This window comes from Clupea harengus, chromosome 25 (genome assembly GCF_900700415.2).
Source record: "Clupea harengus chromosome 25, Ch_v2.0.2, whole genome shotgun sequence".
NCBI classification, from domain to species: Eukaryota; Metazoa; Chordata; class Actinopteri; order Clupeiformes; family Clupeidae; genus Clupea; species Clupea harengus.
The window spans coordinates 7,766,964-7,791,953 of record NC_045176.1 but is presented as its reverse complement, the minus strand read 5'-3'; the positions used below and the strand labels follow the sequence as shown (position 1 = coordinate 7,791,953).

Here is a 24,990-nt window from a genome sequence, read left to right as displayed (position 1 = left end):
TGTCTAACTTGAGGTCCCCATAATCAGCTACATTTGTTTGTGTGGATATGTGTATATATGTGTGTGTTTGTTTAAGACTGGTGGTGCCAGACATTCTATCAAATTATTTTGTAACCCACAGTTTATTCTTTTAAACCACCCAGTTTATATCAAATTATATATAGGTTTCATAGCCTGAATTCTCGTTTAAGTTTTAAAGATTAACTTTGGGTGGAACTGTAAACTGTGACTTTTATTTTGAAACGACTTCCAGTAGGCTACTGAGTGATCACTTTACAGATCCTCTCCCTGCAGAGCGGCGGACAGTGCCGTTGGTAGGGTTGGGAAAGTGTGCTGCGCTGGGGAAAGGGAAAAGTTAGACTCAAAGTGTGTAGAAATAACGACTTTGCTAGTAGTAAGCTTACCACCAAGGGACCTTAAGTACTGGCATCAGAGAAAAACAACAAGTAGTCAAAATTTAACAGAGAGCAGATTGTACACGGGTAAGTTTAGCCTGGTCCTCTCAAAACTAGCTAATGATAGCTACAGTAATGTTACTGTAGCTATCATCTGAGACTACTGCAGACTTAAATATGTGTTCCACGCATTCAACATGGCTATCCTCAGTTGCAGTGGTGTTCTCCGACTCTTGCATATTAACAACATTTAGTGCTTTAGGCAGTTTATGATGTAATGGAAAAAATAGAAATGTAATGGGTAACTTGAGCCTAAATTACAGAAGGCATTGCAGAAATAGTTAATGTTCACTCAAAGTGCGACAAGGATTTTGTTAGTATCTTTACCTGGCTCGAGCGGAGAGATATTGCTTAGCCTGCAAGCTAACGTGAACGTTGCAGTGAGGCTGCATATTGCGCACGACACGAAGTTAATTAAAATCAGAAACTGGCAAGCATTAAGTTACTGAGTTTTCACACGACTGCATGCGCAAACGTATTTAGCATCTTGTATTGTTTATTTTATCACTGGTCAGTGATTACATTTTTACAGTGGTTGTTAAGTCTCGGTTAACATGTGGGAGGTTAACGTTAACTAGTCCCAGAACGTGTTGGGTTTGCATGTTGGGTTCAACAGTGTGACAAGATACCACAAAACATTATTGGCCAAATATAATTTGACAGACATTAATATATGAAGACATTAACGTTGGTAGCAAGTGAAATTACCGTCACCGTGAATTGAACTATTTTGCAGTCGTGTTCATATCTCACAATTCCAACTTCATATTTCGTAGTTATGTTTTTTGTGAGACTTGTGACTTCTCTTCGATACGCCAGTGATAAAATCAATGTTAAGAGAACTTGATTTGCAGTTTCGAGATGTTGTTACTTACATTGCTAGTTGTAACTTTTGAATTCATTGAGTTTTTTTCACCAGTGTTTTCAGAGAGAAATTGTTGTCTTAACATGTTCAAGACAGCTGATACAGCAATGCTAAAAGTTGTTGGCCTAAAGTTTAAAGGTTTCTGTAACGCGAAACTTTGGATATAGTATGCCTAGACTGACACATATTTTGTGATTACTCCAAACGGGTAGAGAGGCCCATACAATATATTTTCTTTAGGACTCTGTATGGTAAGACAATCCCCTCCTGTTACCAAAAACGTCTGAGATATGTCAACCACTAATCCATTCATAAAGAGCTGAAAGAAGTATGTGGCATATCATCTTATCAATAAGACAAACCTTCTATCCACATCAGAATTGTCATCTTAAATGTGCCAGGGAAATAGCTTCAGGAGCAGCTCAAAAGAGGTTAATATATGATATATGATATGGCATTATATATGGCATATCTTGGAGCATCTTGGTACTAGATGTGCTGTGCTATGTAAAAGTATGCATATTTACTTAAGCTGATATTTACTTAATATTGCATTAGCTCTAGCGAAGGGTGGGGGATGGGGATTTGTCATAGTATTGACAGATGTACTCAAGTGTCAAATGCATTGGTTTGGGGACATACTTGGTAGCCAGTAAAGTCAATAAATCACAGTATTGTTTAGCAATACTGATCATATGACAGATTATGTCGGAAATCAACCATTAAATTGGAATTATTGGTTTGGTAGGTCAGTGGCCATTGTAAGTACATTGAAGTGCAATGCAATAGTGCATTCGGCGTAGTAAGTAGGGCCTGGTGATGTAGGCCAAAAATCATATCCTGGTATTTTTATGCTGAATACCGGTACACAATATATATCGTATCTTCCTCGAAGAGGGCAACATTTTCAGAAAGAGCAGAAAGAAGAAAATCTCTTGACAGTACCACCAAGTGATATAGTATACTGTGAAAAAGATATGTAAATATAACCCAATGTGATTATAATCTGCCGTCCAACACTAATTCACCCAACCACTGACAGAATATGCAGTAGACAAGCACTAGATTGCTTTCGTTTTGTCCCCAGATAGCAATAAAAAGGTATTGCCTACAATAAACACCACTGCAAGTGCGTTGGACGAAACCAGAGATTAATTTCACAATCATAAAGATATCGTAGCTGGTCTTACTTGCCTTCTGTCTTTTTGAGAATCATGTTTATTTGCTAAGGTCTGGAGTTAACTTGCTGTTATAACGTTAACATTTTGGCAAATTTTACTTGGGCGCTACCCACATAATCAGCTGTGCTGCTCATCACACAAATGCATGATCCTTACAAGTTGGACATCATTGTAAAGGTATATAAACAGGCTTTACAACCATATACAATTAGCATTGTAACAACAGAGAAATAATCGACCAAACACAAATTTCCAAACTTTTTAGTTTAGTTCTTATGCTGGTGTTCGTTCAGTGTGGAACTGAATGAGCCCGTTTATTAAGCAGTGACATTCATCTCGGTCCTAGCACCACCACTGTCTATTCAGGATCTGACAAATGTAGTGTGCAAAGAAAATGCAATAGTGATGTTGTTAAGATGAAAACCAGTGTTGTATTTTTTGTATTTAATATTTCCACCTTTTAATCTGTGTAGAAATGAAGGAAACTTCTTTTTTGTGGGTTTCTTATTTCACAACATAATCTAAAGCATTATTTTCAATTAATAATGCTTTTCTCGGTTTTGGGATTTGCAAATTACATGGGAAGAAATACGAGATTTTCTCGATATTTTAATGGAGGTTAAGTGAAAAGGGTCACTGTCTTGATCACTGCCTAGATACATTTACTAATATTAGAAGGATATCTTGATTTGCCCCAGCTTCTCTGGTGATTCTTAAGCACGTGGCTGAAGGCCGCCCAATAGGAATGCAGGATTACCTTTCCCCTCTGTAGCAACAGCGACCTTTCCTGCACTCCTTCATTAATTATTTCTGTGGTCTCTCTTTGCTGGTTTGGTGTTGCAGACAGCAAGCAAAGGGCTCAGATTCAGACGGAATAAAAGAGTAGCTGGAGAGAGGATGCTCCCGGCGTCTGTTAGCTCGCCAGCTGCCTCCACACAAAAAAAAAGAGGCTCAGTATTCTTCCGTTTGGGACGGCGACTATGACTAATCTTTTCTTTTTTTCGCACACTTTTTCACACTTGGAATACACTTATCATTCTTAGGACTTAAACACAACTGCGTAGAAGTATGACTACTGCTGCAAACTGGCATCCTGATACTTTTTATGAGACGGAAAAGGAGGATATTTAATTTTTTTGGCAGCGGATGAGAGGGTGGTGTGCAGGAGAAGATGGGGGCGGGAGCTTGCAGGGTGGGGGGTTGTTTGGGTGGTGTGAGGATTGCGGGCTGTGGTTGGGTATGCCCGTATCCACGTTGGCAGAGCTGCTGTTCGCACAGAGAATGTGGAATTGAGAGCCTGGTGTGCCTGTTCAGTTCCCCGGGCCAAAGGTGGGGTGAGTGCTGCCCTGTGATGTGTTACCCTGCTGTGATGACCAGTTGATACATTTTTTTCTACTGCTAGTGATGAGTTTTGAGCCAACCTCAATTGCTGAGCGCTGTTTGAGTCGCAAGGGTATGGCTAATACTTTCTTAACCATTGACAGTCCTTTACTGATTTTTATTTATTGTAATGTAGCCCAGGCGATGTGACACTGTTCTGTATCCAGTTAGATGAATAGGTGTATTTTTTTGTCATTCTGAAATACGCAATACCAGTTAAGCCGCTGCTGTCCGTCCAAAGCCTCAAATTTGTGGAAAATTCCAGTATCTTCTAATGCCATCTAGGGGGTGGAGGGATACGTAAGCATGATTTGTGGGGATTAAGTTTATTGACATTGAGATTTGGCCTAATATTATTTGAAAATACTGTTCTGTAAGTAGTCAGTATTTTTACTTTCCTCAGTTTTAAGGGTATCCTTGCTCTGAAATGCAACCATTTTATCTACTGTGATGGCTTGTAATCTTTAAATGGGTGATGGCGTATATAAACCCTAACTGACGAAAATTTTGTGAGGCTTGATGTCAAATGTGAACTCTCTCTCGGGTAGCATAGCCGTTTAGCTATAGCCACTGCAGAAAAAGCAAAAACTGTTCATGCATTTGTGGTGCTCCTGCACGTAAGTGGTGACCTAATGGTTTGGCATCTTGTAACAGTACACTAACAACAATGTAGTTGCTATAAACATCCAACTAGTGCATAAACATTTGTCCTTGATTTACTGCAGAAGCACATTTAAAAACCTAAACCTGGTTTCGCAGTGAGGCCGTGGCTTTTAGTTGAATACACAAAATGTTTTGCAGCATTAGCTCTGGATTATCTAAACACTTGTCATGTAATTCTTCTAGTGTTGTTATGGCACTTCTCCCTCCGTGTTGTACCTAGCTGATTTCTGATGCAGGAATAATAGATGACGGGTACTTAGCAATGCACACAGGACCGAGGATGATTCACCCTCATCATGGAATGTTTTATCATGTAACTACGTATAGATCTCTGAGATCTCTTACTTTTATTTCCACTCCAGGTTATGCTGCGTTGAAAAGGAGCTGCCAACAGGACAAGACCGGCCTTTTCAGACGTGTGTTCAGGACTCCTCTTTTCCTTTTTTTTTCTTTTTCTTTTTTTTGTTTCCTGCTTAAACGAGCATGTTTCCATTTCTGTCTCTCTGCTCCATCATTTGGTTGAACCGGGGTTTCAAGCTGAGGAAAGTCCTTTGCGTTGCCAACACTGGCCAGATCTAAACTAGTTGCTTCCTGCTAGCCGCCCGCCCTGCCTCAGCACCGGCCACAATGCTCCTGAGCTTCGGCTGATAGGAAAACACCGCCAGACTGCATCACCATCACCTACAGCTCAAGAGCTCGGGCTCCTGTGGCTCCTGTGCCTTTGCCATTGTTTTGTCACGTTGGTTGTTTTGATAAGTTGTTGTATTTAACAAACGCAAGCAAGCCCACACGGTGAAAACAAAATGGAGGCAGATGGGATCCAGTACCGTTGTCTGTACATGTACAAGAAAGAGCGGGAAGAAGACATTGAGCTGGAGCCCGGTGACATCCTGACTGTGGACAAGGCCTCTCTGCTGTCGCTCGGCGTCCAAGAGGGCGATGAACAGCATCCCGAGGGGATCGGCTGGATCCTGGGGTACAACGAGCGCACCAAGCAGAGAGGGGATTTCCCCGGGACCTATGTGCAGTACGACGGACCTGTGAAGGTGACTCTGCCCCCCAGCCATCCACGCTCCCAGAGGCCTCTCCCACCTGCCCCCACACCTGAGCCACACCACACACCACCAGGTAAGGCTCAAGTGGGCAGACTTGAACAGTGTTCTATGGTGCCTGCTGAAATGAATATTTTGTACAAAATGTGCATAATTTAGCTACTGGTTGTAAGAGTGTGAGAATGGATTTAGGTAGAATGCTGAACTAGGCCTAGCCTAGGCAACTAAATGGAAATTCGCTCCATTTCAGGAAATATGACACTCTCTGTGTGTGTCTTTCCCCAAATATTGTAATATTTATCACAAAAACCAAATCAATCTTATCGATTCTTATCCAACACTAGGTTATTAAGGCCTGTTGCATGCACTACACATTAGGATTCCTTCTCAATGTGTTAACACTAGCTGCACTGCTCCCGGTTCAGCTGAATCAAGTGTGTCACATTGGCTGCGTTATGCAATGACTCACGAACAGGTTCCACTGAATAAAAAGCTCTTTTAATGCTCCTTAGCAGCTTGGCTCACATGATGCTAGCCTTTGGAAAGTGTTATTATACAAGATGATCTCTCAGTCTAGCTGTTCGTTAAGTACTGTGAACTGCAAACTGAACTTGCCTACAAAAGAAGCTTTTTTCCATGATATGGAAAGATGCACTGTTTTCTTAATAAGAGAAAGTTGTAGTCTCGGGTGCTCTTATATCCAAATTATATTCGAATGCTAGTGAAGTGCTCTTATTGCATTATTCTTCATAATACTTCATAAATCTTCTGCTTTAAATGCTGAGTAGTCCCGGGATTTTAATGATGGGAAATCCCTGCACCAGGATTTTTATGATGGGAAATTTGAATGATGGGAATAGACAGGGTACGTAAGTATTCATTACTATAGTGCCATTCTGTGCACTATGTATACTTCAGGAATAAATATGAAATGACTAATGGTACGGAATTCCTTGGTGATAAGATTGGCACTACTCCTACGAATCTTCAGGAGTTCCTTAATAGAAGGCACCCTATTATGACCTCAGCATTGGTGGCACAGTGAATGGCGCTGCTGACTTCCGAACAGGAGTCCAGGGTTTGCTTCCCGTTCTTCCCCACTGGTATTTAATTGATTGTGGTCAGTAATTTGAATGTCACTGAGGCACGCCGACAGGGGTCCATTTCCATGACAACATGGAAAGGATCCCTACAGAAATAGACTTGTGCCTGTTTACCTCAATAACTAAAGAAACAGAAATTAAATTAGAGACTGTAGAAACAGTCGTTTTTCTATAGGTTCTGTCCAGTTATTGCAGTAAACAGACACAGGTCTATCTCTGTGCTCTTTTCGTGTAGTCAGAATTAAATTATGAGCCTCTCCGTGTTCCTTTGATGTGGAGGCTTGCCCCACAGGATTACATTGTATAGCCATTTTGCAGTTGCCGGTTTTAGTGTTCTAACTCAGTACTGGACTGATTTTGATCGTTTTTTGTCCCTAGTAAAAATTTGGACCCAAACAAGATGGGACAATAGGGCCCAGGTTAAAAAATCTTAATCTGCTGTGATCGACAACATCCATGGTAGCTGTAGCAGAAGTTCTTTGAATTCAGGGAGAGGCGTCACTCCAGGAATAAACCTCCATGTTATGCAAAATGTTAGAACTCGTAGCTAGTGTTACTGACAAAACAAAGTGTTTTTCCAAGATGATCGCAGTAACTGCCATCATTCACCCGCCAACACAGAAATCTACACACCATTTTCGCTTGGTGGGTGTTAATTTTCGCAGTAAATTTTCCTTCTTTCTCCAAAGTATATTTACCTTGGTCAAATTATCCACTATCATCAGTCATCAAAGCTATTGACTTTATGGCTCAACGATGGTCTGATGTTGCACTGTTGGACTTAATCACCAAGTGTTTTACAGCTTCTGGGAAAAACGGACAAGGTATGAGGAATCAGCACCATCCTTGTTCTTGACATTTGGATTGATTCACCTATTCATTCACCCATACTTGAGAATACGCTTTTGTATTTGTTGAATTTGTTTAGAGCACAACTACCTATTTCTCCGAGTCATGAATCATAGAATTGAGGAATGGGTCTGATAAGTAATTCTCCCTCCCTGTTGAAAGTGGGAGGAAAAAGCTTTACAGCAACCCCTACTTCTACTGAATGATAGGAACGAATGTGGTCAAAGAGTGAGGCTCTAAAGTTTCTGAGCGTGCTAAAAGGGACTCTTTATTGCTAGCTCAACTGACTAGTCTGAGCAGCAGTGCATCCATTGCCTCCTTTGTATGATCAGCAGTTTGTCAAAGTTATTGCAGTAAGCTTCCAGTTGCTGTTCCAGTTCCAGCTCCAGATTGCAAGCAGGAAAAATTAAGATAAAGTTAACCAAGGGTTTTTGTTTGCCTTTTCTAGGCACCATTATGTCAAGCGTAATGGATAATTTTAAAGTTCTAAGCTAACTTGCTGTTTGCTCCTGTGGCACTGTGTACATTATGCTTTATTCTTTTTGTTTAAGGACAGATGTGTTCACACACACACACACACACACACACACACACACACACACACACACACACACTTATATTACTGCTTAAGTGGTGAGATTCAGAGATGATGACAGACTTGCTCAGATATTGAAACAAGTAAAAAAAGAGGTGTCATAGCCTGCAGCAGAAAAGCCAGAAGAACTGTGTTTTCTCCCCTCCTTTTCTAGCCTTCCTTTTACTGCCTGAAGTGAACCATGCCTTGGCATTTTTTAAACCCCTCCCCTGCCTTCCTCTACTTCCACTCCTCCTCCTCCTCCTCCTCCTCCTCCTCCTCGTCTGTTTCACATGCACTTCTGATACTGTCTCCAGGCAGCTATAAACTATCCACTCGCTGGAGTTCTCAGAAAGGAGAGGCCTCTTGAATTTGTTCCTTTACTGGGAAGCTGCATTCACAGAATTTGTTGGACACTATGCTAGGGCTCTGGCCTTTCCAGCTCCTCCAGACTATTTTCAGGCTTACTTTTGTTATTGACATATTTAGTAGGGGTGGGGGGAAAAATAGATTTTTCGATTTCTCTCGATTCTCTCTAGAACGATTCTGTCTCGATTCAGAAAAGTTCATAATCGATTTTTTAATAAAATAAAAAAATAATATTTTTTTTTTTTTTTTTTTTTTTTTTTTTTACACATTCATTTTGTGTTGAAATGCAAGCTGCATCGATTATTGCATTGTTCATAGAAAGTCATAATTGTGACAAGGACACACTTTTTCTCTAATAAAAAAATAGATCTGTTGATTTTCTTTAATTATCACAAAGTAGGAAGTGATTTGAGACTGAGTAGCAAACTCAAATGTTTTAAAAATCGAGATGCATCGATAATCGTTTTTATCGGTTTAGAATTGATAATCGATAATCGGTTTAGAATCGATAATCGGTTTAGAATCGAGAATCGGTTTAGAATCGAATCATTGACCTCTGAATCGGAATCGAATCGAATCGTGAGGTGCCAAGAGATTCCCACCCCTAATATTTAGGTTGTGTCTTGTTTTTCGGGTGTATACTACAAGTGTGTGTAGCAATGATTTGTATGCACATTACCACCTGGAGTTTAGATTGCTGTGCAAAATAATCTTAAAATATATATTTTTAATTTATGTTAGTAGCTGACTAACAACAACATTTTCTACCATATGTCATTTTATTATTTGATTTTTAGTGCATCTGAACAAATTTAAATAACAGCATTTGAAGAACCTACTGGAATAATGTACTCACTGGGAGGCCACTAAGAGCTCACAAGTGAGCCATGATGCACCTGGCCACTCATCTTGGTGTAGACTATATGGACACGTGAAGAAATGATATTAGGCCCAAAAAAGTTTTCAACTTACTGTGAATAGAGATGTAAGCGAAGCAAAGGACACAGGGCTTCAAAAAAGGGTTGAGACTATAAAAATACTGTCATCATAGTTTCTCTTTAAATTAAGCAGGGCTATGATTCCGGTTATTTAGCTTCTTGAATAACTTTGTGTTGGTATACAGCACTAACCAGAATTGTCATGTATGTTTTCCACTCAACACAAGTGAGCATTGCTGCCTCAATTGCATTATCTTGGTGTGGTAATGGCAGTGCAAATAAGCCAAACAAAAATAAAAAAGCTAGCTAACGAGGTGCCAAGGATTTGTAGTTAGCAGTCGCTTGTCATCCACACTTGTTTGAACATCAGATGATGCTGTATTTGGACATGTCCTTAGCTTTAGATCAAGTTGACTGCAAGATGAAATGAACAAGAATAAGTGACAGTTAAACCAAATAAAGTAATTTACATTGGAATAGAGATTTGTATCATGAACCAATAAAAATAGTTTCAGTGTAAATCAATTTGTCAACATTGGCTCCACATGAGTAAATACCAGTGACTTTAAAATACTTTGTCATACCAAGACAAAACTATTTATTGAATTAGGCTAAATCACAGTTACCACACATCTGTCTTTTTATTGGTTGCAATGAATCTTGATTCATGTTTTGTTTTATGTCTGGGTGTAATCTCGGTACGAGCCATTTGTGGGAATGTTAAAAGGAACCTTAGAGATCATTAGAGAACCTTAGTAACATTAGAGAAAAGACTGCCCTAGTAGCATTGAATGCAATTAGAATTTGGACTCAAGTTGAGCCTTTTTGAAAAGTATTGCATATATGCTTCGATATCAGGAGTGTTCTTCTGTCTGACTGATTTAGCCCAGCCAGGCCTCCGACCTATAAACCCCCACAGACAGCCTGGCTCTCTGGGAATAGAGTTTACTGCCGTGATCACATGATTATAATGCCCATAGTTGTTTCTTCCCAGGGCATGCACAGTTGCAGGCCAGCCAAGATGCAGTCTGCCGAGGCAGCCATAATTGGGTAATGATTAGTTGGTTCTCTCTCCAAAAAACTAGGGATGACTTCAGGGCCACAGCTGTTTTTCCCAAAAGTTTATTCCTTTGCACGAAAGCCTGCTCCCACATTTGGTGTGTTCGCGTGTTGAGACAGGGTGTCTTCCTGAAATGGAAAAACGCTTCTAGAATAGTCCCATCTGATATGTATTTGTTTAGCGGCTAAATGTTATACAGCCAGTAAAGGTAATTACACAGAATTCAGTAGAACACTTCATGTATGTTAACTCTGCAGGGTGTATATTGAACTCTTTTTCTGTTGTTTACCAGTAAAATGTACCAGCATAGCAACACAGTTTAGAGATATGATTGTTCTTGATGGTTCCTGTTAAATGCAATATTACAGATTATTAGAGAGTAAAGGCTGTTCTGTTGTGCCATTACAAAATGTGTACGTCAATGTCCCCATCTGTCTCTCAACTTGCAAGTTTTCCCAGCTAGGCAGGCATGTGTTTGTGTGGGCAAAATGTACACAAAATATTGAATAAATAAATCTGGAATAAAAATAGTTATTGATTTGGTCTATCTGATGCCAATAATTTTAACTTTTTTGCTCAACGATTTGATCCTCTTTTGGAAGCTAGTTCCTGAATTACACCCTGGAAAAGCAAATGCACACTGTATAGACCAGTGATGAGTGCACAGCATGAAGCCGGGGGGGGAAAGGCAGCGGAAGAGACTGGGTTTGTGTTTGTGTCAAGGCAGAAAAAGCAAGCAAAGTTTCCATGTTTAATGTGCAGTGGAAAAGTAGAATGTGCTGACGAGGCTTTTCGTCTGAACTCCAAAATTAATAATCAGACGCGGTTTAGCCTTGCACTGCTAGGAGGCTTCTGGCTGCCAAGCCCTGGGCTCTTTGTGGTGAGCCTGAAAAGGAGGCCTTGGCACACAGCCATCAGGGCTTTTTGCTTGTTCAGGATTTTTTATTAAATCCTTTATTGTGTTCCGCTCACGCAAGGGGCTGGGGCGATCTCGGCTGCAGCTCCTGCTCCTGCAGCTGAGACCAAAGGACTGGAAGGATACGAGGCACTTTTCTGCTGAAGAATTTCTAAACATGCAACAAGATGTGTTGTCGTCTTTTTTTTCCTCCCCCAGATACTGTTGTTGCTTTTTAAATAGTGAGAGAAAGGTTTGGACAACTTCATTCTAGTTTGTGCTCACTAAAGAGAGAGGCACAGATGCCTCCCCAAAAGCCAGCATGGAGTTGAGAGAGAGAGAGAGAGAGAGAGAGAGAGAGAGAGAGAGAGAGAGAGAGAGAGAGAGAGAGAGAGAGAGAGAGAGAGAGAGAGAGAGAGAGAGAGAGAGAGAGAGAGAGAGAGAGAGAGAGAGAGAGAGAGAAAACTCCCTTCAGCAGTGAAATCCCAAGAATCTGAGATCAACCAGCTCTCAAGGCAGCACTTAACCCAGCAAAGCAAACAGTGCACTGTCTGAGACGTGCCAAGAACTCTAGGGCGAGTTTCAGTGCACAGAGAACAACAAATCTCCCTGCAAAAAGACCAGCTCTGCAGAGGAGTGATCGAGAATCAGCAGGTTAGGATTACGTTTTTAAAACATTGTAGCAGATGCACTTCTTAAACTAGTTCTAAAACTATTTAACAATACGGTCTTCACAACACCGCTCCTTCAAGTAGACAGTTATGGCTCTTTGAATATCATCCAGCTCTATATTTGCATCAGGTTGGAGCCAACTCTCGATTGCATTCAAAATGTCGTGATCAAGTTACTTCATTTGCAGACTTCTCCGTAATCATGTGCAAAAACTTAAACTGACATGTAAAATCTTTTTCTCTATGCAGCGCCCCCTACACAAGACTTGACTGGACAGTTTGCACCTCCAGACATTGCTCCTCCCATTCTAATAAAGCTGGTGGAAGCCATCGAAAGGACAGGTAAGAAGATTTTATTCTCTATACAGCATGTTACCTTCACTGTGTAAACCCTGTGTCGTCCACCTCAAGGCATGTGAGATGAGCTGTCGGATAATGGATAATGTCATCTGGGTACAGTCTCGTACATTCCACCAGGTGGGATGGGACAGATGTGTGGGGACATTCTCATTTCCTGGTGCAGAAAGCTCCCCTTGCATGCCCGTCTCAGCTGCACTCCCCCACCCCCGTGCTCAGTGAGACTCCATCCGTCCGTCCCAGCACATGGGAACCTTTCACACAGTCAGCAGTCTAAATCAGGGCGCATGGACTCCGGTGGCATGGGTGACTTGATGTGGATGTCCAGCTCTGTGTTTAGCGCGTCTGCGGGTAGTAATATTGACAGACACACTGCTTTTAATGTTTTAGATGTGACCGCTCGGTTTATCTAAGCTTGCATGTGGAGAGGGGGGGGGACTATTTGCTTTTGCTTGTCACAGTCCTCTAGCTTTCCATTTTGTGCCTGCGGTCAAAAAGACTCTGGTGTTCGTACACAGTGCTGGCTCTGTAAATGGGAAACAGACATAGTGGCTCGGACCAAGCCGTAAACAATCGTAGCCAATCAACACGTGCTTTGGGAGCATGTAAGGGCATAATTTGATAAGCTGTTGAGCCCAAATATCAACAACCTTCCACAAAATGGAATCGCGGACTGCACCTTTAATGCCTTGATTTGCCTCACAGGTTTGGACTGCAAGACACTGTACAGGACTTCAACTTCTTCGACCCCCGACAGCCAGTCCGCTCCTACGGCCAGCCTCACCAGTGGTAAGTGCTCATCAGCTCCAGTTGCCACAGCTCCTAAGGCAACATGTGATCAATCATGCACCATAAACAAAACAGAAAATTGTATTTGTCACTAGAGCTGGAATCCTTCCCTAGAGATGATACCCTGTCTTGCACGTGGTGCTTATTGTAACCTCAGTGTTGACTAGGATGCTGTAGGACAGGGGTTTGTGCTGTATTTCATTGCATGCAAATGTTGTAATATCTCTAGTAGACTAATTCACGGTTGGATCTCGTGTATTTAGAATGCTCTATCTTCAGTACTAGTGTCTGACCATAAAGTATTCACTGTTGCTGCTTGTGTCACACTGCTTGTGTAACACCCTCAGTCTGCAACTTAGTCGTCAGTCAAGGTGTGAAATAAACACTGGCAAAATATAACAACAGTGAACTACTGTGCAGCTAAGACGCTGCAAGCACCAACACCCTGCTGCCCAGCAAGGCATTTTTGGCATTTGCCCCAGCGTGAGGGAGGGAGGGACAGTGGTCTGACTCTAGACTTTCTGTCCCTGCAGAGTCGCTGGAGTTGGACATGGGACAGTGGGACACGGGTGCTCTCTGTGACTCTACACTCTCTGTCCCTGCAGAGTCGCTGGAGTTGGACATGGGGCAGTGGGACACGGATGCTCTCTCGGCGGCTGTGATTCGGTACCTGCAGGAGCTTCCGTCCCCGGTCGTGCCCTCGGCGGTCCACGCTGAGCTTCTGGCAGCGGTGCAGCCTGGAGCAGGTATGGCGTGTGTCACTGCCTCACTTGCGTCATCTCAACCGCACTCCCTTTTCTCGCAGTCATTCATCCTCACTCACATTCTCACACTTTAGTGCAGAGGCTCCAGAAAGTAAACACAATTACTGCGATAAATCACTTAACAGGCTGCGTAAGGCCTTTGGATAAATGGCTAGTTGTGTGTGTGTGTGTGTGTGTGTGTGTGTGTGTGAGTGCATTCGTTTGTGTGTGTGTGCATTCGTTTGTGTGTGCATGCCTGTGTGTGCATGCGTTTGTGTGTGTGTGCATGCGTCTCTTTGTGTGTGTGTGTGCGCGTGCGTGTGTTGGTATGTGTGTGTGCGCCACAGTACCTCTTGACACATCTGTCAGTGACGAAATCCCCCTTTCACAGACACCGCTTCAGCAGAGGGGAGGGGGCCATTGAGGGAGGTTTTGGGAGGCCCATCGGTCCCCCTGCAGAACCGCTTGACTCTGCACTATCTGCTCCGGCACCTGGAGAAGGTTGGCCAGTTCTCCGAAAGCAACGGTCTAGGTCCTCACACGCTTGGCCAGATCTTCGGCCCTCTGCTCATCAGAGGTTCAGACATTCTGTGAGTAGTGCTTTTTTTGTCTTCAAATTTTTGTCTTTTTTGAGAAACGGTATGTGTACATTTTGGTATAAAAGCGAGTCTTGAATGAAATTGCCCCTGGTCTAATGACTAGGTGGAGCTTTTCGGTTTTCCGCAATCACTGAATTTTTCACGCTTAAAGGGCTCATCCCCGGAACTTGGCTTGCTCTTTGGAATTTTCCTTGATGCAAAACCGTGCAGGAATTTCCCTTACATTCCCCTCAAATGCATTCCTTACATGGGCATTTGCTGTAGGCTCAGAGCACTGTATTTCTGCAACTGAATTGACATATGTGTGCATGTATATTCAGCAAAATAATGAATATATGGGGGAAATGCAGTCACACAATTAGTGTTAAGGGTATGTTATATTAAGAAACATTTCAAAGCAGTGATCTCTAGTAAGCATTATATTAGCTTTCTACTTATTAAATCAATTATCATAAACGGAATTCTGGGGAAATGCTAATTGTCAGTAAATGCATTTAACCCTTAACAAGTTCTGTGTGCAAGTAATGTCCTACTGCTTGTACTTGGATTGGCAGGCCGGACACAGACCCAGAACTCTTTGCACTGGTGCTGGAGAGACTTCTTTTGGAGGGAGTTTGGGAGCAGGAGCCACTTCCCCCAGGTACGCATGTCTACCTGTAGTTTTGGTTTCAGTCTGCACAGAACTTTGTTCTTCTTATATAATAATATATATTTTTTAAAACAACAACATATTGATTTGGTGTCTTCTATGAACAGCTCTTCCCCCCAAACCTGCCAAAGCCAAAAGTGCCTCTACCCCTGTTGTAAATGGAAACAACATTTCTTTAGGTGATGCCGAATGGTACTGGGGAGACATCTCCAGGTAGATATTTTGTTGCAAGTTCAGCATTTGTCATAATGAAAGCCAAGACAACTAAAAGCCTGTACAGTCCAACAATGAATGCCATAGTGCCATACATTTCAAAACAAAGTGATTACCTGATTTAGTTTTTGTTATGTACAAAACATTAGATTAAAAAAGTCAAATAATTGTAAGGTAAAAAAAAAAAAAAAAATGGACATTGTGTTTTGAAAGACGCCTTTTCATTCTGTTGCTGTCCTTCAGGGAGGAGGTGAACGACACGATGAGAGACACTCCTGATGGTACGTTTTTAGTTCGAGATGCATCGAGCAAAGTGAAAGGAGAATACACGCTTACCCTAAGGTGAGGGATGGTTCTGAACTCAATCAGCAAAAGTTTTGTGGCTCTGAATCAAACCAATTGCTTAGTTACTGCCAAAAAATATACCTGCTATATACCATATACTTTTTAACTCATTATTCAGTATCTGAATTTTAAACTCATTCACAGAATTAGTGAGTCAATTTTTTGGGGTCTTGCAGGAAAGGGGGAAACAATAAGCTGATCAAGATATTCCACCGAGCAGGGAAGTACGGCTTTTCTGAGCCACTCACCTTCAACTCAGTGGGGGAACTCATCAACCACTATCGCCACGAGTCTCTAGCTCAGTACAATGCCAAACTGGATTCACGGCTGCTATTTCCCATATCAAAATACCAGCAGGTATGCCAAACAGCTCATGTGGTCCTCTTCGTCTGCTTTTTCTACAGTTTTTTTGGCTTGTTGATAAACAGTTCAATTAACCCTAAAATATAGGACTGGAAGTAATCTTTATTTAAATTCACAATTTAAATGAAAGTTCCGAAAGTTTTCTCCTTTTTTATATATATATTTTTTTATAAATAAATAAACCGGTTTTGTCACATGCTACATTTTACTCCATGAGTAGCCTTCCATAACGCTGTTAAAGCTGAGTGAGTGTGTAAAACACTGCCCCCATGTGGATGTGTGGTGAATGACGTTGAGGCCAGGCTTGCCTTGTTTCTCAGGAGCAGTTAGTGAAGGAGGACAGCGTGGAGGCCGTGGGCGAGCAGCTGAAGGTGTATCATGAGCAGTATCAGGAGAAGAGCCGCGAGTACGACGGGCTGTATGAGGAATACACACGCACCTCACAGGTACTGCACGCACACACACTCACACACACACACACACACACACACACACACACACACACACACACACACACACACACACACACACACACACACACACACACACACACATTTACAACCAAGACATGGAGAGGAAATGAATGTCAAAGACCTGGCCTTAGAAATTCAGTGTATGATATACAAACCCTGAGCTCAGAGAGTCAATATGAGTCTATGTTTTGCTCCCATGTAGGGCCAAATGAGCCCGTCTTAATCATTAGTTTAAAAAACAGGAATAGCAGGTTAAACGTAGATGGCAAAATAAGACATTGGACACTGAACACAGAGGGAGTAACGGGACGCTGTTCATCTCCTTCCTCCAGGAGCTTCAGATGAAGCGCACAGCCATTGAGGCCTTCAACGAAACCATCAAAATCTTTGAGGAACAGTGTGAGACTCAAGAGCGCTTTAGCAGAGAGACCATCGAGAAGCTGAAGTGTGAGGGCAACGACAAGGAGATCCAAAGGTGGGCTCAACTAATATTATTGATATATTAATAATAATAATAATAATAATAATGGTGCACTGGCCTGTTACAATACAACACTTTCAATTGAGTTCATCTTCTTGACAGAAGCTAGTGACACTGCGTTGTATGTGTGCCTCTGGGTTCCCATTGGATTTGCGTATCTTACAAACACCAATTGTTTGCTGTCATATACCCCTCAGGTAAAGTTTTAGGAACATTGTTGTTTTTTGTTCAGAATTCAGAGCAACTCTGAAAAGCTGAAGTCACGAGTGACGGAGATTCACGAGAGCAAGAAGAAGATGGAGCAGGACCTGAAGCTACAGGCGACGGACAACCGAGAGATTGACAAGAAGATGAACAGCCTGAAGCCTGACCTGATGCAGCTGAGGAAGCTGAGGGACCAGTACCTGGTGTAAGATGAACTTCACCTTTTGACCCTCACCCTGACAGAGCGATGTAAATGGGGGGGCAATCTGAGATTCATGTATATTCATATAAACCATTTACCAGACCTTTTTAAAGCTATTTTCAGAGCAACCAATGGGCTCAGTATGCAAACCTTATAGGAATTGAATGTATGCATGTATGCATAGCATAGTATAACCCTAGCATGTATACATAGCATATATCATGACCCTACCATGCATGCATAGCATATAGCATGACCCTAGCATGCATGCATAGCATATAGCATGACCCTAGCATGCATGCATAGCATATAGCATGACCCTATCGTTGCACAAGCTTTACGAGTTGGTCTACATGTACAGGTTAGATAATTTCCTATGGATGCTGATACTGTTCTTTTGGTCTCATAGTTGGCTCACGCAGAAAGGTGCGAGACAGAGGAGGATCAACGAGTGGCTTGGGATCAAGAATGAAACTGAGGAGTAAGTGCCTTTTCGCTCTGTTGGCTTTTGCCCGGCACCAACCCGAGGCTTTCTCTCAGGCTTAAAGTAACATTATGTAGCAATTGTACTTTAGGGTTAGGATTTGCAATTTTACCTTAAAATAACAGCTTAAAAAAAGTGGGGCGCTACAATGACGTTTAATATGGAGAATGGCCTCTGTGCCATTGCCATACCAGGGTCCGTAGGCATATTACTTAGATATGTAAGTTTCTGGAAGCCGCCTGAGTACTACTCTCTGTCGGACTAGTAAGTAACTTATTTGCCGTCTTGCTTTGTCTTGTGTTGCACTTGCTTGATATTTGACTGTGTTAGGAAAGTTGTTGACTCACTAGTTTGTCATAGTGTCAAAGTAAGCAAATTTCAACAGGTTTCGCTAGGTTTGTGCTGCTTTAAGCACCGGTGAACAGCCTCGGTCTTCTGTTTCCATTATAAGCTGCAATATTGAGGACATTAGCAAACCTGAGAACATCAACACTAGAAACTTCAAAACAGTGCTTAGCAATGGTCGCGGTCGTCTGACATGAACATTATGCAACAGTTCTGGTTGAAAAATGTATAGTAAGAGTAAGGGAAACCTTTACCGTTGGGATATCCTTAACCAGGACCACTCTCACTGACGTCATATTGCTTAATTATTGTCAGGTTGGTTGACACACATGATCAGCTAACCCCTTCTCCTTGTTGTGCTCTCAGCTTTTACTCATTGGTGGATGACGAGGAGGACCAGCCTCACCAGGACGAGCGCACCTGGTATGTGGGCAACATCAAGCGCTCGCATGCCGAGGAGCTGCTGCGGGACAAATGTGACGGAACCTTTCTGATCCGCGAGAGTCAAACGCAGAAGGGCTCGCTCGCTTGCTCAGTTGTGTAAGTCGAGCACCAAAACACACCTGTCAATTATTTGATCTATAAACGGATCTGATCAGGGGATTTATGGCGATCACTTTAAAAAAAAAAAAATGTATTGTTGTACCCAAGATTGTAGGAAAAATTATGTTTGTCTTGTGTTTGATACAGCAATCAGTCTTACTCAGCGGATTCCGGCCCTCTTTGTCTCCTGTTTTTGTTGGGAAAGTTTACTTCATAAAGCTGCAACTGGGTGGGATCTCTTAGAAGTGGCCTGATTATTGTAATATTGTGTAGCAATAATTTCATCGTAGTCTGAGAGATGAATCACAATCATATACATGGCAGTGTGAGTCTAGGAATCACTTTTGTTGATCAAAGCAAATTCTCGAACCGGGACCCAGTCCCCTCATAGGGCCCATCCTCCGTGTTCTCTATTTCGTCAAACATCCCCTGCGAACCGTGTTTTGCGATTCAGCTGGATTGGATTCAGTGGTGTGTATCTGAACCACAAAAATCTCCAACTCATATATACTGGCCTCTATATAGGGTCCCTCTGTAATTTGATACATTTTCCCAGGTTTGGGAGAAGCATTTGAGAACCAGCACAGCCAAGGAGACAGTCTGAGATAATTGAAACATAAGGGCATCTGACATCTAAAACATAAGTAAATAAAAATGGGCCATAATTGTCATAGAACATCAGAGCATGCATCTTCTTTTCATCCATCCATGTGTGTGTTCCATGTTTCAGCCCTGACACATTATGTGTGTGTGTGTGTGTGTGTGTTTGACAGTTGGTTTGTGTGGGTTAGGGTGTGTACACCGGTTGTGGATATGCATATATGTCTCTGGGGGAATCACTTCCTTAAATCCCCTAGAGGTTGCTCACTGATTCTCTCTTGGTCTTTTGTCCATGCACTCTATTGAGTGTGTCTCTCTATTGAGAGGAAGTGCAAGTTAGGAAAGGAGGTGCTCTCTGAAAAGTTGGGTCTTCCAGAGCTTCTTAAAGGTAGAGAGGGACGCCCCTGCTCTGGTAGTGCTAGGAACGAGCTGAGAGCCAAGAGCCAAGTTACACCTTCTAGCTTTGTGTCCCCCCTTTCCACATGAAAAACAAACAAAGTTCTTCTTTTCTGATCTGTTGTCCTTGCAATTCTTTGTTATGTGTCCCTCTTCTCCACATGAATGACAGACAGTTCCTCTCCCCCTTCTGTCTTGGCAGTGTCCTGCGATATGACCCTCTTCTCCGCATGCATAGAAAATGATAACCCCTATTGGATTGCTTTTCCTAAAGCTTTTACCTCTATATTACCAATCAGAAGAACTATAGGATTCCGGCCCTCTTTGTATCCTGTTTTTTTTTGGGAAAGCTTACTTCCAATAGCTGCAACTGGGTGGGATTTCTTAGAAATGGCCTGATTGTGACTCATCTCTCAGACTATGATGAAATTATTGCTAAAATGACACAATTTTACAACAATCATATATATGGCAGAGTGAGGTTTGTCGGACCGACCGCACTTCTTCGGGTCATATTAAACGCAATGTCACAGTGGCATCGGCTTATAATACAAGTGGAGATTAATGGAGTTGTTGGGCACAACCACAGGTAGAAACTCCCGGCTTCAGAAAGTAAAAGTCCTACCACTTTGTTCCATCCATTTACTAAACCAGCTGATTCTTAGCACAACTCTTTAGCCAGGTAGATGAGCTCATTAATGAAACGGTGCACAGGCAGAACCAATACACGGTAGGACTTTTACTTTCTGAAGCCGGGAGTTTCCACCTCTGACGGTACTTTATTAAACTTCCCTGGTCCCTAGTACTTCGGGCACAAACCACACTACTTTTGGGTTTTCAAGATTCATACCCAAGATTACACTTCCTGGTGCAATTGAGGGGAATTCCACCAGGAAGCCAATAGAAATGTAACACATTTTGCTGCTTGAACACGGCTGACAATCAGAGAAATGCAACCAGTCTGGCCAGAGACTGCACCACCCCTCAAGCGTATGTACACACACACACACAAATGCATGACCTGACCTGAGCTGACCCTGCAATGTTTGCTTTCCCTCCTGCAGGATGGATGGCGAGGTGAAGCACTGCGTGATTTTCAAGACCGCCACAGGCTATGGGTTCGCAGAGCCTTACAACCTTTACAGCTCCCTCCGAACCTTGGTGCTTCACTACCGGCACACCTCCCTTGTCCAGCACAACGACTCGCTGAATGTAACCCTCGCCTACCCGGTGCTTGCTCAGCAGCCAAGATGAACGCGGTACCCAGCAGCTGTGGAGATGGCCCACATCATTCACCAGTTCTAGTTGTAGCAAAATCTCTTGTTTATGTTAGAAGAAGAAGAAAAAAAAAGTGACAAAGCACAAAAAAGCTGATATAGGTTATCTGTAGACAGAAAGAGAGAGTGAAAGAATGTGAAGATAAATGTGTGGCTTTTATTCCAGCCCAACGTGTTCTATATTAGACAAAATCAGCCACAGCTGCAAGTGTCCTGGCTGAGGTACTCTGTTGTGTCATAGAAAATACAGTTGCAGGCATTTGTTTTTCTTACAGAGAGGAAACTGTAGTGATGCAGTATGTTACTTCCAAAAGACAGAGAGAGTTTTTATGTCTTTTGTGCTCTGTCGTGGAGCAATTTTTGTTTTTCCTATTCCGCAAAAGCTTGATTAAGTGCCATTAAGCTAGACTTGACTTCCTATGTGAATTGAATGGATAGGAATGGGAGAGTTTGGTGAACGGATGAGACGGTGGAGAAGAGAATGCTGCAGCTTTAGAATGAAATGTATATTTGAACTCTGACACTGCTGTGGGTTCTTGCGTGCGCATGTATGTGTGCGCACAAGTTGATACCATGTGATGTATTTTAGTTCACCTGATTGGTGGACTCCTTTCATGTGATTTTCTGAAGATGTGAAAAGAATGAATGATGGCAGTTTCACATGTGGAGCATAGTCTCGACCAACAACCCCCCCCCCCCCCCCCCCTTTCTTTTTTATATGCGTGTAATCGAGTGCTACTCAGAAGAGATGCTGCCATATTTTGTAGATGTCCATTCATGTATGTGTTTTTATAGTCACAGAGGATAGTTTTTCAATCCTTTAGGTCTACCGCCTAGTAGCTTTTCATGACCACAGGCAGTCTTTGAAACATCATGGGTAGTATCATCCTGTCCGGGGCCACTGATACATTAAGCTCTCTAAAACTGAAAATCTAAAAGCCGCCTGCTGAAACCTGTTTAGCGGGCACAAGAAACGGCCATCATTGTCCCGCACAAAGGAAATTGTTCTAAACCCTGCTGTCTTCAGGAGTTGATCTTTTTTTCCCCGTTTTGCAGAAGGACAATAAGCATTACCACTGTGGTCAAAGACTCCCTGAAAGAAAGCGTGCTGTGCCTATTTTCAGATGTTATCCAATCTCCTCGGAGTGCATTTGTGTTCACCTTAGGCAATAGATAGTTGAAAACGGTTGTATACAGTATTTTGAGTAAGCATCCATAAGTAGCACCTTTATTATTGCGGCCAGGAAAGTGTAGTTTCGCTCTCACAAAGAGGGTACACCACATAGGTTGGTCTTGACGTACTGTTGCAGTAGATATATTTATCTAAATGTTTAATTATATAAAAATAGAGAACATCAATATATGGATTCATTAAGGTTCATATAAGTGATATGTGAAAGTTTGGATAGAAAATCTGTCATCTAATGACCATACTTAATACAGGACATGTGTTAGAAATGCTTGCCCTCTAAAATGTATGCTAAATCTGTTCATTTTAAGATTTATTCTGAAACATTGCAGCACTTTTGGTAAATAAATGGCCATTTAATTTAGTATGATGGTAATAAACAGACTGAACTTCAAACAGAATTTGGTCATTTTAGTAGCCTGGAGGCCTGAGCAAGTGAGTTGTGCTGAGTGAACGTGAGATATTCTAAAAGTGCCTTGAGCCTTTGGACAGTCTAAGAGGCGTAGATCATGACTTTGTATGTGGATTTTGTTTCAGAGATTTCTGAAGGGATTTTGGTGTGATATTGGTGTTGCTATGGTCACTGTTACTCATTACTGACAGTACCAAGTTGCCCTTCATATTGCGGAAGACATGAGCTAATGTCATGGGATTGGCATGGCTGACTTAATCACCATGATCAGTTTCCTTCATGAAAACATCCTCCTGAAAAACTATAAATGTGAACTAACGACCCAAAGCCTTATTACTATAAATGTAAACATATATTTTTGATGGAATTCAAAGCCTATTTGAAACAATCAGGAGACTTATACAGGGCACACATGGTTGTTCACAAGCATATATGAAGCCAAATACATATACCTAACCACACTAATATTCCCTTTCCTTATAACCTATAATTATTAAAATAATAGAAATTTAAGCAATAAAAGCAATTCATTTTTGTTTTAACATAAAACAGAATACAGCTGCCTTGCTAAAAGAATAGGAAAGCACTTAAGCATTGGTAAGGAATCTACAGTAAGCCTCTCACTCTTTCTGCATGTGTGATTTGAAAGGAAATCGTTTTGGAAGGTTGTTGATTTGTACTTGGAAAGAGTTTAAGCAGTGAATCCTTTGAATGCACTACAAAGCACAGTTTTAACTAACTGAAGTGTAGAGGTTTCTTTTTTACTTATATGTACAGTATAACATGCTCAGTATCCTTGAGAGACACATTTAGGTGGTTTGGCTAACCAACAGCTCTTTATCATAAGATGAATATATCAGAATAGTTTTTTTTTTCTCCGTGGATGGCACCAGGAAGGATCTCAAATGGAAAAGTCAGCTTCTTACATCTGTGTTTTACTGAAATCTCTACAGATCCTAAAATAAGCTAGCTTGATATGTTTTTTTCTCCCACTTGTACAATTACAAAATGTTTACATCTAAAGAACCAAATAGCAGATGTGTTTCAAAGTCAGTTTACCTGTTGAGATACAAATTGTTTGACGATTCTGGTGTCTTTGTTTTATTAAACTTGAACTTTCTTTTTTTAATCTTGTCTGTGTTCTCAGTGTTCCCGTGATGCCACCCTTTGGCATAGTAAAACATTGGAAAAAAGAACTGATGTGTCTGTATGAACTTATAAAGTGAAACAACAAAATTAAACAACAAACTATCCGGGCAAAGTGGTCTGTGATTTGTTTCTTGCAAGTGTCCTTACCTGAAAACTGACTATAACTGAGTTGAGAACTGTGCAAGAAGTATGCACTCAATAATTATGAAGTATGCACTCAATAATGTTGACTAATGCACTCAATAATGTTGACTAATGCACACCTACATTCTAATGTATTGTCTTTATGAGATTTAAAAATATATATATATATATTATTATTGGGCCAGCTTGATATCCGAGCTAATCCCGAGGACCAGTGAATCTCGCGTGGCTCTGTGGGGTAACCACAATCTTTATATTTCTGCCAGTTGTTTTTATGTTTTTGGCCATTTTTGTCTTGTATTGAGGTCTTTTTTAATTATTTTAAGTTTTAGTATTTTTACTGGTCTTGATACTTGATACTGCACTTGAACATCAGTCAAGTCGTGCCTATGACCTGACTCCTTTCAGAGATTGTGAGATTTTGTTGGTCTACCTGTCTGAAAAAGTTGAATCTGCGGATATAACCCTCACAATAGCTGGAAGTTGATATTGCATCAGTCACAGTGCAAGGGTTCGAACAATCGTGGCAACGCTGCTAAAAAAGGGAACAGTCAGCATGTATTGTGTGTATGAGTGCTCATATGACTGCCGATGGGAAACTGTGTAGTCACATGCTTCAGGCATAAACACCTGTCTCTTAAAAGGAGGGCCTGGTGGCCCATGAGTAAATCTGAATAGGCCCACGTGGTGTATTCTAGTGATCTTCACTTTGTCATTTAACTAGGCCTATAACAAATACAGTTAGTACGAAGTAAATCAGGATTTGTGAAAAATGCTTCCTTAAAGTAGGTACAGGCCAACCACGTTTTATTTACCCGTGTGTAGTTGGGTATGCTGTATTAAAGGAGCTAAATATATATACCAGGACTGTGCCTAACCGCACGACGTTTACTTAATCAGCAGATGCAATTATAAAGACTTCATTAAAGGATTTTTGGATCAATTTGCAAATAGTATATTGAAATGAACAGAAAGCTA

General features: G+C 41.6%; 1 protein-coding gene across 5 annotated transcripts; it reads left to right on the top strand.

Moving 5' to 3' along the window:
• Window positions 1-284: 284 nt before the first annotated feature.
• pik3r2 (phosphoinositide-3-kinase, regulatory subunit 2 (beta)) lies at window positions 285-23,976 on the top strand. Of its 5 annotated transcripts, none has more exons than XM_012827942.3 (16): window positions 285-482; window positions 4,907-5,672; window positions 12,305-12,397; window positions 13,118-13,201; window positions 13,807-13,947; window positions 14,336-14,534; window positions 15,098-15,183; window positions 15,300-15,405; window positions 15,649-15,747; window positions 15,927-16,107; window positions 16,434-16,559; window positions 16,919-17,061; window positions 17,300-17,476; window positions 17,883-17,954; window positions 18,669-18,842; window positions 20,906-23,976. In XM_012827942.3, exons 2-16 carry the CDS (start codon window positions 5,348-5,350, stop codon window positions 21,093-21,095), a joined length of 2,196 nt encoding a protein of 731 aa, XP_012683396.1. In that variant the 5' UTR covers window positions 285-482; window positions 4,907-5,347; the 3' UTR covers window positions 21,096-23,976. The 5 variants fall into 5 exon arrangements, with proteins under 5 accessions (XP_012683396.1, XP_012683393.1, XP_031418743.1 ...); XM_012827939.3 differs by having other exon boundaries at window positions 13,735-13,947; XM_031562883.2 differs by lacking the exon at window positions 285-482 and adding an exon at window positions 2,838-3,830 and having other exon boundaries at window positions 13,735-13,947.
• The last annotated feature ends 1,014 nt before the right edge of the window (window positions 23,977-24,990 follow it).

Bases quoted from the DNA above. Each gene is read 5' to 3' on its own strand.
- pik3r2 (XM_012827939.3), top strand. From the start codon at position 5,348: ATGGAGGCAGATGGGATCCAGTACCGTTGTCTGTACATGTACAAGAAA. The intron at 15,184-15,299 runs GTACGCATGTCT...TTCTATGAACAG, and splicing joins GCAGGAGCCACTTCCCCCAG to CTCTTCCCCCCAAACCTGCC. The intron at 16,108-16,433 runs GTATGCCAAACA...CTTGTTTCTCAG, and splicing joins CCATATCAAAATACCAGCAG to GAGCAGTTAGTGAAGGAGGA.